This window comes from Carcharhinus amblyrhynchos, chromosome 7 (genome assembly GCF_965287045.1).
Source record: "Carcharhinus amblyrhynchos chromosome 7, sCarAmb.v2.hapA, whole genome shotgun sequence".
In the NCBI taxonomy this organism is placed as follows: Eukaryota; Metazoa; Chordata; class Chondrichthyes; order Carcharhiniformes; family Carcharhinidae; genus Carcharhinus; species Carcharhinus amblyrhynchos.
Window position 1 is genome coordinate 120,998,829 of NC_137330.1, and position 24,167 is coordinate 121,022,995.

The following is a 24,167-nucleotide window of genomic DNA, read 5'->3' on the forward strand; positions in this document are numbered from 1 at the left end:
TCAAAGAGGACAAAGCAGTTCCCCCATCGCTTCCGCTTAGATACAGCGCTGGGCCTTGTTGTTGACAGCCTATGAATATATTCTGCAACACACCCTGAGCTAGCTGGATGCACTGAATTGTCACCCTTTGCCCACAATCCTGGTTACTTTACCAGCATTAGAAGAGGTTGTGATGACTCTGAACGTTTTGGAGACCTTACCAGTGTCAGCATGGCAGATTAAAGCCTGGATCCCAAAAGACCCAATCTTATCCAAAATTAGACACATGGTTTTACACAATGGAATCCAAAGATGATCCTCCGAAGAAATGATATCCTCTGTTATTATGAAAACTGAACTTAATGTTGAGGATGGGATCATTCTTTGGGGGTCCCGAGTAATCATTCTGCCTCCAGGACAACGTCCAATATTAATGGCGCTGCATAATGGCCACACAGACTTGGTAAATGTGATTTTTGCCAGGGAAATCAAAAACTCCCACCCTCAGTTTCCCTACACCCATGGGAGTGGCCTGGCAGACTTTGCAGCTCCCTTCGTGGGTTCTATGTTTTAAATCAAGATGACATACATTCTAAGTGGCTGGAGGTGCACCGTGAGTTCCACACTACTCAGGCTACGATCAAGAAATTGTGGCATCCATCATCCATCGTCAAGTGGGCTGGCAGAACGGGCAGTTCAAGCCTTCAAAAATAATATGAAGAAAAAACCGACGGCATCTATGGAGACTAAACAGGCATGTTTTCTTTTTGATTACAAGACCACATTGCCCACCAACATAGGACGATGGCTTCATACCAGATTGAGCCTTTTATTCCCACAGTTTTGGGGGTGGGGGGGTGTGAGCGGGCTGTGGGATGGAGTCCCAACAGGAAAACCAGAAAGAACTTTGATTCCATGTGAACGAAAAGAACTTTTGCAATGGGTGATATGGTACATGTAAGGAGCTTCAGGGATGGTCTCACTTTGGTCTCTGGGATCATTATGGAGAAGTTCAGGTCAAAACCCAAAAGACGTACTTAAACCATCTCAGATCCAAAGAATCCTTGCCTGAGTAGCTCCCACCACCTGCCATGGAGATAGCCACTGCCACTGCCAGCTCTCAGCTTGAAGCTGACTCCATGTCAGCTACCCTTTGGTAGCAAAGGTACAGACTCTGAGATGGAGGCTGAAGAAGTGGGTCTCCAGGCTGCCGCAAAACCTGAGGAGGAACCTGCACCAGTAACCCTGTGACACTCCATCTGAAAGAGAAGGTCCCTTCTTTGGTTTACACCACCTGACCCAGCTCTGCTTTCAACAGACCACTGCCTGAGCACCAAGCGACGGAAAGCATCTACTTGCAGCTTGGAGAGGACCTAAGGGGAGGGGGGGTGGTTGGTATGATGATCATGTAGGCCATGGGGGATCATCAACAGATCTACTCTCGGGCTTTGTGGAGTACGAGTTGCCTGCCTGAGTGAGCGGGAGGCTCATCAAATGGAAAGCAGCCAGTGGGGTTGTAAGCCTGTAACTTTACCCGGAGGTAGGTCCCAGGGTGAAGACTTCATGACTGTAAGCACAGGATTGGCCTGTTCCTTTGATGCACAACAAAGGATGTTGGTGACGAGAAACTGGCATTTGTTTGAATTACTACAGGGGCAAACTCACTTTTGCTTAAATTTGTTTTGCACCCATACAGTCAGTTACACTGGATTGTACTAATATATTGAGAAGAAAGTATGCCCATGCATTGATTTCCAATGAATTGGAGGCTACAGCATCACAAATTCCTTGCTTATGTGTTGTTGAGGACAGGAATTTGTAATAGATCTGTCGTGCTCCCAAGTGTAATCTTTTGGCAATGCAACTTTTATATGGGCAGGAGCCTCTTCCAATAAAGACAGATAGTGTATATAGTTTATTTATTAATCACAAGTAGGCTTACATTAATGCTGCAATGAGGTTACTGTGAAAATCACTCCAGCACCTGTTTGAGAGAGAATTTAGCATGACCAATGCACCTAACCAGCCCGTCTTTCAGAGTGGGAGGAAACCAGAGCACCCGGAGGAAATCCACACAGGCTCGAGGAGAATGTGCAGACTCTGCACAGACAGTGACCCAAGCCAGGAATTGAACCCTGGTCCCTTGATCTGTGATGCAGCAGTAATAACTACTATGCCATGGTGCTATCTTGTTGGTATGGTATTGGATTGGTATGATACGGAAATATCATACAGATGATCTTAGGTTACAAGGAAGTTCAGTTCGGCGTCTTATGCCCAACTTGTTCTATATCGTACTTTTATAACCAGTGTACTTCCAGTAATCTGGGTGATTATGGTTATGAATGGTTGTACAATGAAGAGCAGAATTGTCACATATTTTATGCTTTGTCTGTGCTGAGTCTACTGCTCTTTGTTAGGAGTGATTGACTGACTTTGTAGCAGAAATACAAAAGCTTGGGTATCTTCCAATAGAAGATGCTAGGGTTGTTTTTTTTCACAGATAGTGGTTGGATCTTTTTGTATGTCAAGGTGAGGAATGTCTGTCATGAGGAATGGAACGTCTTGTTTCCCTATTCCAACATTCTCAGTTTGAGTCAAACATAGGATGAGGCTAACTCTTTTTTACCCTACTAAGTAGCCCCACTCCCCAAGTTCAGAATGTCACCCAATCAACCAGTTAGATCTACTTACACTTTCTGCATTTGTTATCTTTCTGACAATTATCAGTGACAGATTTTGTTGGACTGTATTGATCCCTGCATTAGAAAATATACAGTTAACTTGCCTTCTGTTTGCAGATAACAAAAGGTCTGTATATTTTTCCTTCTTTTGTTTCATTTTAGTTTGTTTAGCTGCAATGTGCATTTTGTAGATAAAAGGTTAGTGTGTATGTGCTAAGGGTGAGATGTTGGGCAGCATCTGGGGATTCTTTGGAGACCAAAGCAGTTTTAATTGAAACAGGAGATCATTTTCTCCTTCAGCAAGTATCTCAAATTCTGGCCAATCTCTGATTTGTATTTCTGCTTTTTCTAAGGTTTTGCAGCCGAGAATATTACCCCTTTGATCCGACCAATGTGAAAAAGTATATGGTAGCAGACGATTTTATCCCAACCTGGCAGGTGAATGTTTTACACACAGCACAAGTGTAGAGTGCATTACAGTTTTCATCTTCCTGCAGGCAGTTGGGAAGTCGAAAGGGAAAGTGAATCTTGTTCTAATTTACATCCTTAAATGCAGCGCTCACATTTCCAAGAACTCACTTGACTCCAAAATTTGAGAGAATGATCTGGACTAGCACTGCAGTACGAAACTGATGTTGATAAACCAAGTCATTCTTCACCAGCTCTAATTGTCCAAGTGGCTAGTGAAGACTCCGTGACATTATTTATTTGGATAACTCCATGGTAGTGCTCTCATCTCTAAGTCAGTGGGCTGTGTGTAGACCTGGTCATAGCCATGTAGCTGCACTACAGAGTCAATAATCTAGGCCAATCAGTGTTGTACTGAGAAAATACTGCACTATCAGATCATCGTTTGGGTAATAAACTGAGATTCCTCCTATCCTCTCAGGTGGATATCTCATGGCACTCCTTGAAGAAGAGTGGGGAATGGGGTAGTGTAGTGGTCCGGACATGTCCTGGCCAATATTTAGTCCTCAGTCAACATTGCTAAAACAGGTTATCTGGTTGTTCATTGCAGTTTGTAAGACTTTGATGTGTATAACTTGGCTATAATATTTTCCCATATATATCAAGTACTTTATTGACTGTAAAGTGTTTTGCAACATTCTGAGATTGTGATATGTAATGTATAAATGCATGTCCTTCTTTCCCTTATTTGAAGGATGCTTTCTTGGTGTCCTGGCCAACATTCTTCTCTCAATCAACTGCACCAGAAAATGGTTGAACTGACAGCATTGCAAAGAAAAAATCGATAAATATTCAAAATAGACAAAGATATAGGGGACAGCAGGAGGCTTACGCTTGGATTATTTTGCAAGGACCTGGCATGGATTCAGTGGGGCCAAAAGGTCTCCTGTGCTGTAATCTTCGATTGTTTTGAATCCATCCCCCTTTGTTATGCTCTGTGCAATACTCCCCAACTGTATCGAGCAGTCAGCAGGTGGAGGAATCTGTGTGCAAGCCTATACAGTTCATGAGTTTAAACTAGTATCCCAGGGGGATGGGAACCTATGTAAGAAGTCCAAGAAGGAGGGAGCAAGGATAAAATCTGGGGTGAAGGTTCCAACTACATCAAAAATCAGGAAAAAGGTTAAAAGGAAGGAGAATTCAGGAGATATTAATAATGGAAGTGTTAGAATTCAAAAAGAAGCTACAAAAACTAGCAAAAGGACACTTTATCTGAATGCTTGTAGCATTTGAGACAAGGTAAATGAGTTGACAGCACAAATCATTGCGAATGAGTGTGATTTTGTGGCCATTACGGAGACATGGTTACAGGATGGTCACGACTGGGAGTTGAATATCCAGGGGTATCGAACAGTTCAGAGGGACTGACAGAAAGGTAAGGGAGGTGGTGTAGCTCTGATATTTAAGGATAATATCAGGGTGGTAGTGAGAGATGATATAGGTTCTATGGAAGAAGAGATTGAATCCAGTTGGGTGGAAATTAGAAATAGTGAGGAGAAAAGGTCACTGATAAGTGTAGTCTATAGGCCACCAAATAATGACATCATGGTGGGGTGAGAAATAAACAAAGAAATAACGGATGCATGTAAAAATAGTACAGCAATTATCATGGGGGATTTTAATCTACATGTCAATTGGTCAAACCAGGTCAGTCAAGTGGTGGAGGCTGCCTCGCTAAATATTTTTAAGAAGCGGGTTGATGGGTTTTTGATAAGAGAAGGGATTAAGGGTTATGGGGAGAGGGCGGGAAAGTGGAACTGAGCCACGACAGATCAGCCATGATCTTATTGAATGGCGGGGCAGGCTCGAAGGGCTAGATGGCCTACTCCTGCTCCTATTTCTTATGTTCTTATGTTCTTAAGGCAGCCTTGAGGAGAAGTTCATAGAATATATCTGTGATAGCTTCCTTGAACAGTATCTAATGGAATCGACAAGGGAACAAGCCATCCTAGGTCTGGTCCTATGTAATGAGATGGGAATAATTAATGATCTTGCAGTTAGGAATCCTCTTGGAAGAAGCAATCATAGTATGGTTGAATTTAAAATACAGATGGAGCATGAGAAGTTAAATTCCAATACCAATGTCTTGTGTTTAAACAAAGGAGACTATAAAGGGATGAGGGATGAGTTGCTAAGGTAGACTGGGAGCAAAAACTTTATGGTGGGACAACTGAGGAACAGTGGAGGACTTTCAAAGCGATCTTTTGCAATGCTCAGCAAAAGTATATACCAGTGATAAGGAAGGACTGTGGAAAAAGAGATAATCAGCCATGGATATCTAAGGAAATAAAGGACGGTATCAAATTGAAAGAAAATGCATACAAAATGGCAAAGATTAGTGGGAACCCAGAGGATTGGGAAATCTTTAAAGGTCAACAGAAAGCCATGAAAAAAGCTATAAAGAACGGTAAGATAGATTATGAGAGTAAACTAGCTCAGAATATAAAAACAGGCAACAAAAGTTTCCGCAAATATATAAAACGAAAAAGAGTGGTGAAAGTAAACATTGGTCTTTTAAAGGATAAGAAGGGGGATGTAATAACTGGAAATGAGAAAATGGCTGAGGCATTTTATGTCGGTCTTCACAGCGGAAGACACAAATAACATGCCAAAAATTGATAACAGGAAGGCTACACAGGTGAGAACCTAGAAACTATCATTATCATGAAAGAGATGGTATTGGGCAAGTTAATGGGGCTAAAGATAGATAAATCGCCTAGTCCTGATGGAATGCATCCAGGTTACTGAAATGGCGGGAGAAATAGCAAACACTCGTGGTAATTTAGCAAAATTCGCTGGACTCTGGGGTAGTTCCTGCAAATTGGAAAACAGCAAATGTGACGTCACTGTTTAAAAAAGGAGGTAGACAAAAGGCAGGTAACTATAGGCCAATTAGCTTAACTGCTGTAGTAGGGAAAATGCTTGAATCTATCACCGAGGAAGAAATAGCGAGACATCTGGATATAAATTGTCCCATTGGTAAGACACAGCATGGGTTCATGAAGGGCAGATCACGTTTGATAAATTTGGTGGAATTATTTGAGAGCGTTACATGTGCAGTGGACAATGTGGAACCTGTGGATGTGGTGTATCTGGATTTCTAGAAGGCATTTGACAAGGTGCGGCACAAAGACTGCTACATAACTTAAAGGTGCACAGTGTTACGGGTAATGTGTTAGCATGGATAGAGAATTAGTTAAGTAACAGAAACCAAAGAGTTGGGGTAAATGGGTGTTTTTCTGGTTGGTGATCAGTGACTGGTGGTGTGCCTCAGGGGCCTGTGTTGGGACCGCAATTGTTTACGATTTACATAGATGATTTGGAGTTGGGGACCAAGTGTAGTGTGTCAAAATTCGCAGATGACACTAAGATAGATGGAAGAACTAAGTGTACAAAGGATGCTGAAAGTCTGCAAAGGGATATAGATTATCTAAGTGAGTGGGCAAGGTTCTGGCAGATGGAGTACAATGTTGATAAATGAGAGGTCATCCATTTTGGTAGGAATAACAGCAAAACGGACTATTATTTAAATGGTAAAAGAATTGCAGCATGCTGCTGTGCAGAGGAACCTGGAATCTCAATGGGTTGGTTTGCAGGAGCAGCAGATAATTAAGAAGGCAAATGGATTTTGTCCTTCATTGCTAGAGGGATGGAGTTTAAAAACAGTGAGATTATGTTGCAGCTGTACAAAGTGCTGGTGAGGCCACACCTGGAGTACTGTGTACAGTTTTGGTCTCCTTACTTGAGAAAGGATATACTGGCACTGGAGGGGGTGCAGAGGAGATTCACTAGGTTGATTCCGGAATTGAGAGGGTTGGCTTACGAGGAAAGACTGAGTAGACTGGGACTATACTCATTGGAATTTAGAAGAATGAGAGGAGATCTTATAGAAACATATAAGATTATGAAGGGAATAGATAAGATAGAAGCAGGGAAGTTGTTTCCACTGGTGGATGGAATTAGAAATAGGGGGCATGGCCTCAAAATAAGGCGAAAGCAGATTTAGGACTGAGTTGAGGAGGAACTTCTTCACACACAGGTTGTGAATCTGTGGAAATCCCTGCCCAGTGAAGCAGTTGAGGCTATCTCACTGAATGTTTTTAAGGCAAGGATAGATAAACTTTTGAACAGTAAAGAAATTAAGGGTTATGGTGAGTGGGTGGTTAAGTGGAGTCGAGTTCACAAAAAAATCAGCTATGATCTTATTGAAAGGCAGAGCAGGCTTGAGGGGCCAGATGGCCTACTCCTGCTCCTAGTTCTTATGTCCTAGTTCTTATGAGCTTTTTTTTCAAGCAGAACAATGAATAATTTAATTGTTCAGTGTGAGTTCTTCCTGGAGAAAATTAATGTGTAACCAGACAAATCATTTATTAAATCAAAATGCTCTGTAATCATTTAATGTTTGTCAGGTGACAACACGTCAGTGAGACTTTATCTTTATTCAGATACCATCATTACAGACTGCTTACAACCACATGAAGTACAGCCACAAACAATCATTGAACTTCTATCTCCAGACACACAGTGAGTGCTTTACTGGATAATACTATTCACTGGGTTAGCTGCTAACACACTGGCCTGAATCAATTTGAAGATAACCAAAATAAAGTTAGCCGGCTACAATTTCTTAGATTATTTCTTTCCCCTTTTTTGGATGGAATGAATGATTTGCCATTTCTGCTTCTTTGGTACAATTTACATTTCTAAACATTTTTTGTAATAACCCCCAGAACAAAAAAGGAACATGTTTATGGGAGCAGTATATTCATTCTTCAACATAATATCACCTATGTATTATAAGAACATAAGAAATAGGAGCAGGAGTAGGCCATCTAGCCCTTCGAGCCTGCCCCGCCATTCAATAAGATCATGGCTGATCTGAAGTGGATCAGTTCCACTTTCCCGCTTTCTCCCCATAACCCTTAATCCCCTTGTCTATCAAAACTCTATCTACTCGTGACTTAAATATATTTAGTGAGGTAGCCTCCACCACTTCAACGGGTAGAGAATTCCAGAGATTCACCACCCTTTGAGTGAAGAAGTTCCTCCTCAACTCCGTTCTAAACTGCACCCCCCCTTATTATGGGGATCCCCCCTTATTATGATGAATCTGCTCTTGCACCCTCCATGAACCAGCCTCTTAGTATGCATATCTGACTAAATTGTACACTTACAACGGTTACATTTATTTTTAATTTCTATCTCAGTGACTGGAGTAACTTGTTTTTATTGCTCAAAGATAGCAATGTAGCCTCAGTAAGTTAATCATAGGTTGAATTCCTACTCTGTCGCTTTGTCCTTCAGATGAGACATTAAACTGAGGTCCTGCCTCTTGTGCACATGGCAGTTTTTAAAGAAGAGGGAGATCTTGCTGAACCAAAATTTATTCCTCAGTCAATCCCATCCAAACAGTTTGGCAGTCCATTTCTCACTGCATAGCTGCGTATTCATCTGTAAAAGAACTGACGAGGTTTCAAAAGCAAGTTTTTTGCCGCAAAGCACTTTGGAGTAATCTGAGGCTTTTAAAGGAACATCAAAAGATAATTGTAATTCTAATTCTATCTTGTTAACAACCAAAACCTATTCCTGCAATATGTGGAGGTGCTTTCTTCAAACAGGCAGAAGGTAGCAATTCTTTTTAATGGTATGAAATCTGGAGATAGTATTTATGTAACTATTATCTATACTTACCAGTTGGTGGAAAAATTGCTAATTTCTTATTCAGTTGCATTTCTACCATCATTTATATCAGGCCATCATCCTGAGAAGCTCTGGTTCCAGATAAGGAATGCTATCCAGGAACTTTTCCTAATGAAAGAATTAGAGCTAATAAAGTATGGTGCCAACTATAAATCTACAAGGTATGTGCAATCATCAGACTAATATACTTTATGTACAAGATGCAGATGATCAGAGCAACACAGGGCACTTTCCTGCATTAACCTGGCTCACTTCAATATTTGAATGCAAACAGAAATAGTCTTATGTTCCAATCCCAAACCCTCCACTATCTAGATGGACAAGAGAAATAGGTATCTGGGAGCACCTTCACCTCCAAATTCCTGTCTGAATTCGTATCTTTCATACATCATGCACACTGGAACTCTCTACCTAACTCCATCATGGGAGCACCTAACTGTGCTGCAGCATTTTAAGAAGGCAGCTCACCACATTCTTAAGGGCAGTTTCATATGAACAATAAATGCTGGGCTTGCCAGCATCACCCACATACGAAGAATGAATTGAAAGTAATATTTGTTTCCTCAAATCTATCCACTTTTATCTCCTTTCACCCTGAAGCAGTGATACATAATGGGATTATTTTCACAGATGCCAAAATCCTTCTGGTATCTCACCCTAACTATTTGACCAGGGGCACTTATCATGATCAAGCCTGACTTCATCCTCACCCATATTCAGACAGCTGTACTTTCTGGGTGGGACTCAACAGCAGGTTGATGTTTTCTTCTAGATATTGTGTTACATCTGCACCTATTCAGACAAAAGGAAAGTATTCATTATACTCTGGACTTGAGCTGGAGGTTATGGAGAAGCTTAAAAGCTCAGGAGATTGTTATAATCCAGGTCAGACACTTCAAGGTATCTTATGAAGACAGCTGTCGTGGTTCCCCAGGACGACAACTGATTTTAACCGTTTGAAACAGAGAGTCTGAGTTGTAATCCTCCAAGCAGTAGACTTTATTTTCCAGTACAAGACAATAAAGCCGGGATGTCCAGATCAATCCAATGAATCATTCTGCTTACAGTCTTTTTATGCACGTTACAGCTCCATATCTCAGAACTCTTATCTTACCCTTAGATTTCCTTGTTTTAGCCATCATTATTTCTGGGCTAGCCCTTTATCTACCCTGCTTGAGATTGGTCCCTCATTAATACATCTCTTTGCCCTTGAAACCATGGTAGTTCCAGTCTCTGCCCTTATCTAAACTATTCTGTTTATATAATAATCGTGGTTTAGCTAACTTAGATCAATTAGTGAAGAAAACGTGTTTATTTTACTCTCCTTTTTGCTATAGTCACGTATTAAGCTGGACAACTGGACAATGTCCAGTGTTCCTCAGGAGGCTACTGCCTATATTCATTAATAAGTGTTTACTATACCAACTTTGGTGGGTTACATGGGTAATTATATTGGTTATATTTCATTCAGTCATATCAGTCTGACTACTATACTAATTACATTCGATAACATACTTTGAGTGCCATGCTGGTTTCACTCCATCTTCCATTTTGAACCTGCTTCATCACACGTATTTCAATTACAAGTATTAGAGCAAATTCTCTTACACAGCCTAGACCACTTTGAATTACACTTTGAATTTGGCTAGGGTAAGCGTAAGATGTTTCACTGCAGATATGATTTAAATAACCCAGTAGGGAGCTTTTATCAAACAAAATTTATTTATTTAAGAATACAGTTAACACATAAAAAAATTATCAGTAATTTTTACCAATTACAAACAAGAAAAAAGACATCCATGATATTGTATAAACCTTAACAACTGAATGCACTCTTCCAACACAACACACTTCCTTGCAAACATACACCCATCCCAAATTTAGCACAGAAGATAAGAACTCTCATGTGATTTTGCAACTCTGCAACTCCTGTTGTGAATTACTCCTTTGATGAGAGAATTGAAACTCTGACTCCCCAGCCCTATAACCTCCAGCAGACCTCGAAATAGAGGTAGAGCCACTGCTGGTCTCTAGCTTCTGGCAGTAAACCACTTCAAGAGACAGAGGCAATCCTTATCTCCAGTTATGAACCATCCAGCCACCAAGAACTAAATTTCCGATACCAGTAAAAATACGTTTCTTAAAGGCACAGTAGCATCACAAGATGAACTGCTTGTCACCTATTTTCTGTTTCGCTCTTGTAACTATGGTATTGCTATGACTTATCCATTTAAGTTTCTGGTCAAAAATAACCCCCACCCATCCACCCCCCCTGAAGATTTTGATAGACTCAGGAGGATAGTGACATTGAAGATCAAGTCCTGTTACTGTAGGCTGAAACTGTCTGCTCCATTATCATAGGGGCTGTGAATGGATCAGAAAACTGTAGAAATGCCTTACAAACTGTCTCACCTCTGATCAAACTGCATTCCTTTTGACCTTAACAGACAAAAGGGTCAGTCAGGATTTTCTGTTCCTGAAATTATTCACAGTAACTTTATTGCATTGTGGTTAACATAAGTCTACTTGTCACATTAGTGAATAAACTTAAACTTATTGCCTGAAGTCAGCAGACATTTGGCTGATCTGCAACATGGATGGGACCAAAAAATCTGTCCCAAGATCATTGATGAAACAGTTGTTTAATCCAAGGACACTTATCTGCAGAATTTTTAAGAAGCGGGTTGATGGGTTTTTGATAAGAGAGGGGATTAAGGGTTATGGGGAGAGGGCAGGAATGTGGAACTGAGCCACGACAGATCAGCCATGATCTTATTGAATGGCGGGGCAGGCTCGAGGGGCTAGATGGCCTACTCCTGCTCCTATTTCTTATGTTCTTATTTCTTAATGCCTGCATTATTAGCCTGGGGTGAGAACAATCGCCTTCTTATTGATTTTGGTGGTAGGCAGGGAAGTGGGTGGGGGAGAGGGAAGTGGTGGATAATTCCTTACATTTAATTCCTAATATCTGATTAGATAATTAAACAGGCGGTTTCTGTTTTCTGGCATGTTAAAAGGAAGAATTGGTTCTGTGAACAAATTGACTGCAAGGGTTGGTTCTGATGATCTAATTGATGGAGAGGTTGGTGCACCTTATCTATTGACATGGAGGTTGTTTCATTTTGATTGAGGGTGGCTTCAATTATCCAACTGACAGAAGGTGGTCCGCATTATCTAGATACTTAATTAATTAAAATTTCACCATCTGCCATAAAAGTTTATTTATTAGTCACAAGTACAGCTTACAGTCCACTGCAATGAAGTTACTGTGAGGGATTTGAACACAGGTCCCTAGAGCATTATGCCTGATGACTGGTCCAGTGATATTACACAAGGCCATTGCCTCCTATCATCTAATTGACATGAGGATAATTCCCATTATTGAAATGACAGGAAGATATGATCTGATAGATGAGATTGTTGTTTTCTATTGATTGATGGGAAGAAAGTTGTTATTTATCTTTCCTTTGTTTTTTTTTGGGCAGGAATTTCTTTGAACTTGTTCGCTTTGACTTTGTTGTTGATGAAGATATTAAAGTTTATCTAATGGAGGTATGCTACTATTGCACTGAATTAATTAACAATTAAATTTACTGGTCTGGGGGCACATTGTTTTAAATGTTGGACTTTATTTTAAAGCAGAATTTCCTATCATGCCAGTGTGATTGACTCTTGTTTAGATACATTATCGGAGCTAGAGATCCTTCTCCATTTGTGAGCATGAACATTGAGTGTTGGATGGTTTTATGAACCCCAGAAGGTATTAAATCTAAACCCAATGCTATCCTCACCTAAAGTGCACGCACGTTAACCTTCCAGCTACTGAATAACAATCAACAATGGATCTTTGAAATATCGATTTAGGTCATCCTTGGAATCTTTTCCATCATTCACTGAGATCATGACTGTTCTGTGACCAACTTCCAGATATCCACATTTGTTTCTGATCATTTGATGCCTTTTGATAACAAAAATCTATTAAACACAGATTTAATTCTTTTCTACTATCAATTAGGGTTTCTAGAAGTTAGTTCCAAACCTCTATCACCTTTAGTGTTTACAAATCTTTCCTGATTTTACTCCTGTAAGGTCTAGCTCTAATTATTAGACTGTGCCTTCCAGTCCTAGAGTCCAGCATCACTTGAAATAGTTTATTTCTATCCTTCGATTGCATAAAATTCAGCATCGTTCACTACTCCTCAGAAACCACCCCTATCCTTATGCTGGAAAACTTTCAGCCTTGGCGGCAAAAGAACAGGTGACATTCGCTGACAACTGCCAGGCAATGACCATGTCCACCCAGCGAGAATCTAGCTATCTCCACTTGATATTCAATGGCAATAATATCACTGAATCCCCCCGATAATCAACATCCTAGGAACCATCAATGATTAGAAACTGAACTGGACCAGCCAAATGAATACTGTTGCTACAAGAGCAGTCAGGGGTTGTGAATTGTGCAGCAAATAACTTATCTCCTGACTCCTCAAAACTCAAGGCACATGTCAGGACTATGATAGAATACTCTCCCTTTGCTGGATGAGTGCAGCTCCAACATCACTCAAGAAGTTTGACACCACCCAGGGCAGAATTGCCTGCTTGTTTGGCACCCTATCCATTCAATCGCTCTACTATCGATACACAGTAGCAGCAGTGTGTACTGTATACAAGATACACTATAGCATCTCATTAAGGTATCTTCCATAGCACCTTCCAAACCCACAAACTCTACCACACAGAAGGACAAGACAGCAGCTGCATGGTAACACACCAACTTCAAGTCCTCCTCCAAGTCACGCACCATCCTGACATGAAATGTATTGCCATTCCTCCACTGATGCAGAGTCAAAATCTTGCACCTCTCTTCTTAACGGTACTCTGAGTGGACCTGTATCAATGGACTGCAGGGTTCAAAAGACCATCACTTTCTTGAGGGCAATTAGGGATGGACACAAATACTGTTCTTGCCAGCAACACCCACATTTCATGAAATAATTTTTAAAAACCTCTCTTGGGTGGGGGAGGGAGTCACATGATGTAATTACGGGAGCAGTTGCGTTTTCACAAGCTCTGGTGCTACTCATTTTTTAATACTTTTTTATCCTGAGGAACAGCTTATAGTTATTTGATTCCAATGTGTATCATCTGTGCTAGGGTGATGGGGAACCGAGTTATGTCAAGAAAACCTTTGTTTTATTGAGGTGGTGGGACTCAGTTCGCAGTGGCAGTTTTGCTGAGCGGGCCACCATGGAGGGGAGTGGTTCCTCCAGAAGATGTAAAACCACAAACTGTCAATCAGCGTTAGACGGACCACATTGCAGTCAGGATCAATGAGGCATTTAAGATGCAGTCAACGGTGAAGGAAAATTAAATAAACACAGTTGGCTGGAGGGTGATAGAAATCCCTTGATCTGATGCTGAATCTTTTATGAGGTTGAACTTGTTACAGATCAAAGGCTTCAAGTGCTATGGAACAGGTTTAATGATATCTATTTGCTGGGAAGCCTCAACACCTTAAATCAAAGCTGTGTGCAGCTACTGGGGGCTGAGTGCACAGCTGGACAGACTGGATTCCCCCGTCCCTCCCCCAGGTGAACTTGACATCTCCTCTCTTTCAGAGGACTTCAAAGCGGCCTGCTCTCATCTGCAGCTTCTGATAGGGCTGCCTGAAATTATCATAAGAAGTCTCACAACACCAGGTTAAAATCCAACAGGTTTATTTGATAGTAAATGCCACAAGCTTTCGGAACACGCTGTTCCTTCGTCAGGTGAGTGGAGAGTTGTGCAGGGCATATAAAGGCACACACAGTTTACAGAATACTGATTAGAATGCGAGTCTTTACAGCTAATCTGCTAATCAAGTCTTAAAGGTGCAGACAATGTGAGTGGAGATAGCATTAAGCACAGGTTAAAGAGATGTGTATTGTCTCCAGACAGGACAGTAAGTGAGATGTTGCAAGTTCAGGCAAGTCATGGGGATTACAGATAGTGCGACATGAACCCAAGATCCCAGTTGAGGCTGTCCTCATGTGTGCGGAACTTGGCTATCAGTTTCTGCTCAGTGACTCTGCGTTGTCATGTGTTGTGAAGGCCGCCTTGGAGAACGTTTACCCAAAGATCAGAGGCCGAATGCCTGTGACCACTGAAGTGCTTGCCAACAGGAAGGGAACAGTCTTGCCTGGTCTTGCATTCTAATCAGTATTCTGTAAACTGTGTGTGCCTTTATATGCCCTGCACAACTCTCCACTCACCTGACGAAGGAACAGTGTGCTCTGAAAGCTTGTGTTTACCCCAGTTCAACACTGGCATCTCCACATCATGAAATCACCATGCCAGGGCTGGTCTTCAGATCTACAGGGCTGGAAGTGACAGTTCAGCCACAATACCCCCATCTCGTCAGAGAGTGGTGAAGGCAATCCCTTGCTTCCAGCCTGGGCATACCCAACCCCCAGGATCCTTGAGGGATCCTTCCTCTGCAGTCTCAAAGCACAAAAGGGGAGAACAGCCACTGGACTTAACCTCATTGATCCCCTTCCATGCCATGCCAGGGTGCAAGGAGGCAGTGCACTGTTGGCATTGCCAAGGTGCTTGGCCTGAAGAGAGGGTGATTCAGGGTTTCCAAAAGGGGGAAATAGAGCTGTGTGGGTGGGTGGCCGGAGGGCAAAAGGGGGCGGTCAAGTTTGGGCTAGGTCATCTTCATGCCTGGGTGGTATGTGGGTGGGGTGATCCGTAATTTCAATGATGGGACAGGGGGGAACGGTGTTGGATACTCCCCTTTTCTAAGTAATATTGGAACAGGTGTTTATCCAGCTGTCCATGGGTGAATTCTATGTACATATGAACAAAAAGGAAAGGAATAGGACGTTCAAACCCTTGAGCTTGCTCAATCATTTAATAAAATGGTTAATCTGATGAGTGGAATAAGCGTTAAGAACATAAGAACATAAGAAATAGGAGCAGGAGTAGGCCATCTAGCCCTTCGAGCCTGCCCTGCCATTCAATAAAATCATGGCTGATCTGTCGTGGCTCAGTTCCACTTTCCCGTTCTCTCCCCATAACCCTTAATTCCCTTGTATATCAGAAACCTATCTACCCGTGACTTAAATATATTCAGTGAGGTAGCCTTCACCACTTCAACAGGCATAGAATTCCAGAGATTCACCACCCTTTGAGTGAAGAAGTTCCTCCTCAACTCCAATCTAAACTGCCCCCCCCCCCCTCCTTATCTTGAGGCTGTGCCCCCCTAGTCCTGGGTTTCGTCCGGGTGCTCCGCTTTCCTCCCACCGTCCAAAAGACGTGCTGGTTAGGCGCATCGGCCATGCCAAATTCCAAGTTGTTGAATGTTTTTAAGGAAATAGGTTCTCGATAAGCAAGGGGGCATTGGGTTACCTGCAATAACCCAAAGGGCGGTGAATCTCTGGAATTCTCTGCCCGTTGAAGAGGTGAAGGCTGCCTCACTGAATATATTTAAGTCACGGGTAGATAGGTTTCTGATAGACAGGGGGATTAAGGGTTATGGGGAGAGAACGGAAAAGTGGAACTGATCCACTTCAGATCAGCCATGATCTTATTGAAAGGCGGGGCAGGCTCGAAGGGCTAGATGGCCTACTCCTGCTCCTATTTCTTATGTTCTTATGTTCTTAACGCTTATTCCACTCACCAATTTTTCAGGAAGAGAATTCCAAACCTCTGTGAAAAAATTTCATCTCATCTCCATTTTAAATTGAAGACCCCTTTTTTTAACTTCCAACTTCCATAAATCTTTGCAGCTGCCTGGTCCCTTCATTGAGTGTGATCTTCCTGCTCTGGTCGATCAGCCATGGTGAGCCGGGAAGATAGCCTGTGAGGCCAAAACCCAATTTGCACCTGGTGGGAGGAGATTTCCTGGTTCCCGAGGAGATCAGGGCACCCTGCACAATGGTACCCAAGCACTCTGAAGCCGACATCCCCGGCATTCCAAGAACAAAGAACACAAACAGCCCGGGAAACAGGCCCTTCGGCCCAACAAGCCCGCGCCGCCATTTTAATGTTACCAGTCCCCCCCTCCACCCATGACCCTTATCTATTGTTTTTATGACAATCCACATTGAGGGAAACTAATTTAGGGACAATTTATTACTTCCAATCAGCCTAACAGCACATCTTTGGGGTGTGGGAGGAAACCGGAGAAAACCCACGCAAGCACGGGGAGAATGCGCAAACTCCCACAGACACCGGCCCAAATCCATGTGTCTGCACAGCAATCAGTGATAGTCACTGAGCTGTCATCTTGCCCAGTATCTGGTCCAGTTTAAGCACACACTAACAACATGAAGCACTAGGCCAATCTCAAACATTCAAGAGCAGCCCCAGTACGACCCATCGTGTGTATGCCCCTTGTTGGACAACAAGGCAGACCGACTTAAAACCTGTGAATTAAAAGAGAAAAAAAAACATTATTATCATACCATATCCTTTTACATTACCATAAGAATATAAGAAATAGGAGCAGGAGTAGGCCATCTAGCCCTTCGAGCCTGCCCCGCCATTCAATAAGATCATGGCTGATCTGAAGTGGCTCAGTTCCACATTCCCGCCCTCTCCCCATAACCCTTAATCCCCCTGTCTACCAAAAACCTATCTACCTGCATCTTAAATATATTTAGCAAGGTAGTCTCCACCACTTCAACGGGCAGAGAATTCCAGAGATTCACCACCCTTTGAGTGAAGAAGTTCCTCCTCAACTCTGTTCTAAACTGCAACCCCCCCTTATCTTGAGGCTGTGCCCTCTAGTCCTGCTGTCCTTTCTGAGCGGGAAGAACCTCTCCACCTCTACCCTATCCATCCCTTTCATCATTTTATACGTCTCAAGATCCCCCCTCATCCTTCTAAACTCTAACGAGTACAAGCCCAGTCTGTTCAGCCTCTCCTCATAGCTCAACCCCCTCAACTCCGGTATCAGCCTAGTGAACCTCCTCTGCACTCCCTCCAAGGCCAAAATATCCTTGCGCAAGTGCTGCGACCAAAACTGCACACAGTACTCCAGCTGCGGCCTCACCAGTGCCCTGTACAGTTGCAGCAAGACCTCCCTACTTTTATATTCAATCCCCCTCGCTATGAAGGCCAGCATCCCATTTGCCTTCCTGACCACCTGCTGCACCTGTAGGCTGGGTTTTTGTGTCTCATGCACAAGGACCCCCAGGTCCCTCTGCACCGTAGCATGCTGCAGCTTTTCACCCTGTAAGTAGTGGTCCTTCCTACTATTGTTCCTACCAAAGTGGATAACCTCACACTTGCCAACATTGTATTCCATCTGCCAGGTCCTCGCCCACTCACTCAGCCTATCTCGATCCCTCTGCAGACTTTCCACACCCTCTGCACAATTTGCTTTTCCACTTATCTTTGTGTCATCAGCAAATTTCGACACCTTACACTCAGCTCTCTCCTCCAGATCATCTATATAAATGGTAAATAGCTGAGGCCCCAGCACCGATCCCTGGGGCACTCCACTAGTCACCATCCGCCAATCCGAATAGCACCCATTGACCCCCACTCTCTGCCTCCCATTTGACAGCCAATCCCCTATCCACACTAACACCCTACCCCCAACTCCATGCCCCCTAACCTTCTGTAACAACCTTTTGTGCGGCACCTTATCAAACGCCTTCTGAAAATCGAGAAACACCACATCCACCGGTTCCCCTCTATCCACCACACTATACACATCCTCATAGAATTCCAATAAGTTCGTCAGACACGACTCCCCCTTAACGAATCCGTGCTGCGTCTGCTCTATTAAACAATTCTTCTCAAGATGCCTCGCTATTTCCTCTGATTACAGATTCAAGCATTTTTCCTACAACAGACGTTAAACTAACCGGCCTATAATTCCCCGCCTTTTGCCTGCTACCCTTTTTAAACAGCGGCATAACATTAGCCGTTTTCCAATCTTCCGGCTCTTCCCCAGAATCCAGCGACGTTTGGAAAATAATCACCAAGGCATCCACTATCACCTCTGCCATTTCCTTCAGAACCCTTGGATGCATTCCATCCGGTCCTGGGGACCTGTCCGCCATCAGGCCCTCTAGTCTGTCGAGCACTGCCTCTCTTGTAACAATGATCTCATTCAGGCCCTCCACTCCTACCCTCTTTCCATCGCTAACACCCGGCAAACTATTCGCGTCCTCCTCCGTGAAGACCGAAGCAAAAAAGTTATTCAAGGCCTCAGCCATTTCCCCATCCCCTACCACTAAATCTCCCCTCTCATCCTCTAAGGGTCCAACATTCACCCTAGTCAGCCTCTTCCTTTTTATATATTTATAAAAACTCTTACTATCCTTTTTTAATATTTAGCGCTAGCCTAGATTCATAGTCTAGGCTAGCGCTAAATTTACCAGGGACGCCCCAATGCTAATGAACCTTATTTAAAACAATCTCCTATATCCTCCCATCTCCAACCCACTCATGTGCCTGTCTAAGTTACTCTTAAACAACTCCGGCGTGCCTGCCTCCACCACCTTACTTGGCAGAGCATTCCATACCCCCACTACCCTCTGTGTGAAAAACCTCCCTCTAATATCTGTGTTATACCTCTCCCCCCTCACCTTAAGCCCGTGGCCCCTTGTACTTGTGTGTCTGTAACATAGGAAATAGCTTACCTCTGTTTACTCTATCTATACCCTTCATAATCTTATATACCTCTATTAGATTCCCCCTCAGTCGCCGTCTTTCAAGGGAAAAGAGTCCCAATTTGCTCAATTCCTCGGCTACATTCCCCCTGCCGATACAAAGCTCCCAGCTATCAGAAAACTGACAGTGCCAGAAGATTGCAGTGCCAAACTCTCCCAAAAGACCAGGTTGGAACACTCCCATTTTCACATTGTTATGAAAGCAGATTTTTTGGGTAGAAAATTCTGCCCATAGTCTTTCTCCAGCTGCTGGGAATATTGGTGCTGCTATTTCTACATGAACTGCTTTGTTTTACAGGTTCGCAAACAGATAGAAGCTCCTTAACAGCTCTGCACTCTTCCTCATCCTTTACCATTCTCCTTCTGGTAGATATTTTATAGGTATTTTTGACGATAATTTATAAATATCAATTGTTGATATCAACTGGTGCCAAATGCCACCTGATAGAATGTGTGCATGTGTTTTGGCACACATTGTAAGCATGCATGTACTCACCAGACTTGGTTGTGATATTTGCTAGAATCGTAAAGTGATGCCCATTTTGATGGAAGAATGTATTTGTAACCATGAAATTGTACATCAGGAGAAGCCAGTACCTTCAGCAAAGAAAATAAAAAATTGGGTGGGGAACTGGAACCAGATGCACTGTTGATAGCATAGAATGTATGTGACCAGAGTACTCATGATGGTTTAACTGGAAAACGTTACAATTTATCTTTCACATTGAATGAATTTTTATAAGCAGGTGATTGCTAACTGGTTTGGTATTCGTTGTTGCATCACAGGCGAACATGTCACCTAACCTATCATCAGAACACTTGCCTCCCAACAGGAACATCTATCAACAGGTCAGTCAGTAAAGATTGGAAAGTTGAATAATCCTGTTACTTATATCAGGGGGTTGGATTAATAGGAGACAGGCACAACATCCTGTTTTGGATTCAGCCCGGAAAGTCTCCTCTGTCTCTGACAGTGTACAGTTTCTGCATGAAGTGCATTTAGGGTCTTTTTGATTCCGTTCTAGTAAGAAGTCTCACAACAACCAGGTTAAAGTCCAACAGGTTTATTTGGTATCACAAGCTTTCGGAGTGCTGCCCCTTCATCAGGTGAGTGGAGAGTTCAGCATATATAGGCATAGATAGACACAGACTCAATTACAAGATAATGGTTGGAATGTGAGTCTTAACAAGTAAACAAGTCTTTTTCAGGTGCAGACAATGTGACTGGAGTGAGGGTTAAGCACAGGTTTTTGATAAGAGAGGGGATTAAGGGTTATGGGGAGAGGGCGGGAATGTGGAACTGAGCCACAACAGATCGGCCATGATCTTATTGAATGGCGGGGCAGGCTCGAAGGGCTAGTTGGCCTACTCCTGCTCCTATTTCTTATGTTCTTATGTTCTTAAAGAGATGTGAATTGTCTCAAGCCAGGGCAGTTAGTAAGATTTTATAAGCCCGGGCAAGTCATGGGAGTTATTGATAGTGTGACATGAATCCAAGATCCTGGTTGAGGCCATCCTAATGCGTGTGGAACTTGGCTATCAGTTTCTGCACGGCGATTCTGTGTTGCCATGTGTCTTGGAGAATGTTTACCCAAAGATCAGAGGCTGAATGACCTTGACTGCTGAAGTGTTCCCCGACAGGAAGGAAACACTCCTGCCTGGTTATTGTCAAGTGGTGTCCATTCATCCGTTGTCCATGCCTCGGGACATCCTTTCCCCGTACATCAGTAAAACCAGGCAGACGCTATGACAACAGATGAATGGACACCGCTCGACAATCAGCAAGCAGGATTGTTCCCTTCCTGTTGTGGAACACTTCAGCAGTCAAGGGCATTCAAAGAACAAAGAAGAACAAAGAACAAAACATAAGAACACAAGAAATAGGAGCAGGAGTAGGCCATCTAGCCCTTCGAGCCTGCCCCGCCATTCAATAAGATCATGGCTGATCTGTCGCTGCTCAGTTCCACTTTCCCGCCCTCTCCCCATAACCCTTAATCCCCTCGCTTATCAAAAACCCATCAACCCGCGTCTTAAAAATATTTAGCGAGGTAGCCTCCACCACTTCAACAGGCAGACAATTCCAGAGATTCACCACCCTTTGAGTGAAGAAGTTCCTCCTCAACTCCGTTCTAAACCGCCCCCCCTTTATCTTGAGGCTGTGCCCCCTAGTCCTACTGTCTTTTTTGAGCGGGAAGAGTCTCTCCACCTCTATCCTATCCATCCCATTCAACATCTTATACGTCTCAATGAGATCTCCCCTCATTCTTCTAAACTCTAACGAGTACAAGCCCAGTTTATTCAGCCTCTTCTCATAGTTCAACCCCCTCAACTCTGGTATCAGCCTAGTAAACCTCCTCTGCACTCCCTCCAAGGCCAAAATATCTTTGCGCAGGTGCGGTGCCCAAAACTGCACACAGTACTCCAGCTGCGGCCTCACCAATGCCCTATACAGCTGCAGCAAGACCTCCCTACTTTTATATTCAATCCCCCTCGCTATGAAGGCCAGCATCCCATTCGCCTTCCTGACCACCTGCTGCACCTGCAAGCTGGGTTTTTGCACAAGGACCCCGAGGTCCCTCTGCACCGTCGCCTGCTGCAGTTTTTCGCCCCGTAAGTAATAGTCCTTCCTACCATTATTCCTACCAAAGTGGACCACCTCACACTTGCCAACATTAAATTCCATTTGCCATTTCCTGGCCCATTCGCCCATCCTATCTAGATCCTTCTGCAGACTCTCCACACCCTCCGCACAATTTGCCGTTCCCCCAATCTTGGTGTCATCAGCAAATTTCGACACCCTACACTCGGTTCCCTCCTCCAGATCATCTATATAAATGGTAAAAAGCTGAGGCCCCAGCACCAACCCCTGGGGCACTCCACTAGTCACCATCCGCCAATCCAAATAGCACCCGTTGACCCCCACTCTCTGCCTCCTATTTGACAACCAGTCCTCTATCCACGCTAACACCCTACCCCCAACTCCATGTCCCTCGACCTTCTGCAATAACCTCTTGTGAGGTACTTTGTCAAACAACTTCTGAAAATCCAGAAAGACCACATCCACTGGCTCTCCTCTATCCACCGCCCTAGACACATCCTCATAGAACTCCAGTAAATTTGTCAGACACGACTTCCCCTTAACGAAACCGTGCTGCATCTGCTCTATCAAGCAATTCCCTTCAAGATGCCTTGCAATTTCCTCCTTAATGACGGATTCTAACATTTTACCTACCACAGACGTTAAACTAACCGGCCTATAATTCCCCGCCTTTTGCCTGGCACCCTTCTTAAACAACGGTGTAACATTAGCCATTTTCCAATCCTCCGGCACTTCCCCGGAATCCAGCGACGTCTGGAAAATAACCACCAAGGCATCCATTATCACCTCCGCCATTTCTTTCAGAACCCTCGGATGCATTCCATCCGGTCCTGGGGACTTGTCCACAATCAGCCCCTCCAGTCTGTCGAGCACCGCCTCTCTAGTAACAGTAATGTCATTAAGACCCTCCAGTCCTACCACCTTTCCATTGCTAACACCCGGCAAGTTATTCACGTCCTCCTCCATGAAGACAGAAACAAAAAAGTTATTCAAGACCTTAGCCATATCCCCATCCCCTACCACTAGGTCCCCTTAGCCCAGGAAACAGGCCCTTCGGCCCAATAAGCCCGTGCCGCTATTTTAACACCACCAGTCCCCCCCTCCACCCATGACCCTTATCTATTCTTTTATGGCCATCCACATTGAGGGAAACTAATTTAGGGACAATTTATTACTGCCAATCAGCCTAATGGCACACCTTTAGGGTGTGGGAGGAAACCGGAGCACCCGGAGAAAACCCACGCAAGCACGGGGAGAATGCGCAAACTCCCACAGACACCAGCCCAAATCCATGTGTCTGCACAGCAAACAGTGATAGTCACTGAGCTGTTGTCTTGTCCAGCATCTGGTCCAGTTTAAGCACACACTAACGAAATGAAGCACTAGGCCAATCTCGAACAACCAAGAGCAGCCCAAGTACGACCCATCGTGTGTATGCCCCTCATTGGACAACAAGGCGGACCGACTTAAAACCTGTGAATGAAAAGAGAAAAAACATTCAGCCTCTGATCTTCAGGTAAGCATTCTCCAAGGCAGCCTTCAAGCTACACGACAACACAGAATCACCGAGCAGAAACTGATAGCCAAATTCCGCACACACGAAGACAACCTCAACCGGGATCTTGGGTTCATGTCACACTACCTGTAACCTCCACGACTTGCCTGGGCTTGCAAAATCTTACTAACTGTCCTGGCTGGAGACAGTTCACACCTCTTTAACCTGTGCTGAACTGCCACTCCACTGGCATTGCCTGCACCTGTAAAGACTTGATTACCTGAATTCCAACCATTATGTTGCAATTGAATGTGTCTCTATATATGCCATATTTGTGGACCGAACTCTCCACTCACCTGATGAAGGGGCAGCACTCCGAAAGCTCGTGCTACCAAATAAACCTGTTGAACTTTAAACTGGTGTTGTGAAACTTCTTACTGTGCCTACCCCTGTCCAATGCCAGCATCTCCACATCATTGATCCAGTTCCTATAGGTACAATTCCGCAATACAAAACTACCTGTAATTGACAGAAAAGGAGGCAACAGAATCACCCAAGGAAACCACAAGAACATT

The 24,167-nt window shown here is 43.6% G+C and overlaps 1 protein-coding gene across 1 annotated transcript in view; it reads left to right on the plus strand.

The window, feature by feature from the left end:
* The window catches only part of LOC145345571 (putative tubulin polyglutamylase ttll-15), a 117,171-nt gene that overhangs the window by 78,361 nt on the left and 14,643 nt on the right, over positions 1 to 24,167 (plus strand). The window contains 5 exon segments of the mRNA XM_080193408.1: positions 3,005 to 3,101; positions 7,577 to 7,655; positions 8,884 to 8,992; positions 12,317 to 12,383; positions 20,285 to 20,347. Of these exon segments, the coding sequence (XP_080049534.1) occupies positions 3,005 to 3,101; positions 7,577 to 7,655; positions 8,884 to 8,992; positions 12,317 to 12,383; positions 20,285 to 20,347 (415 nt within the window).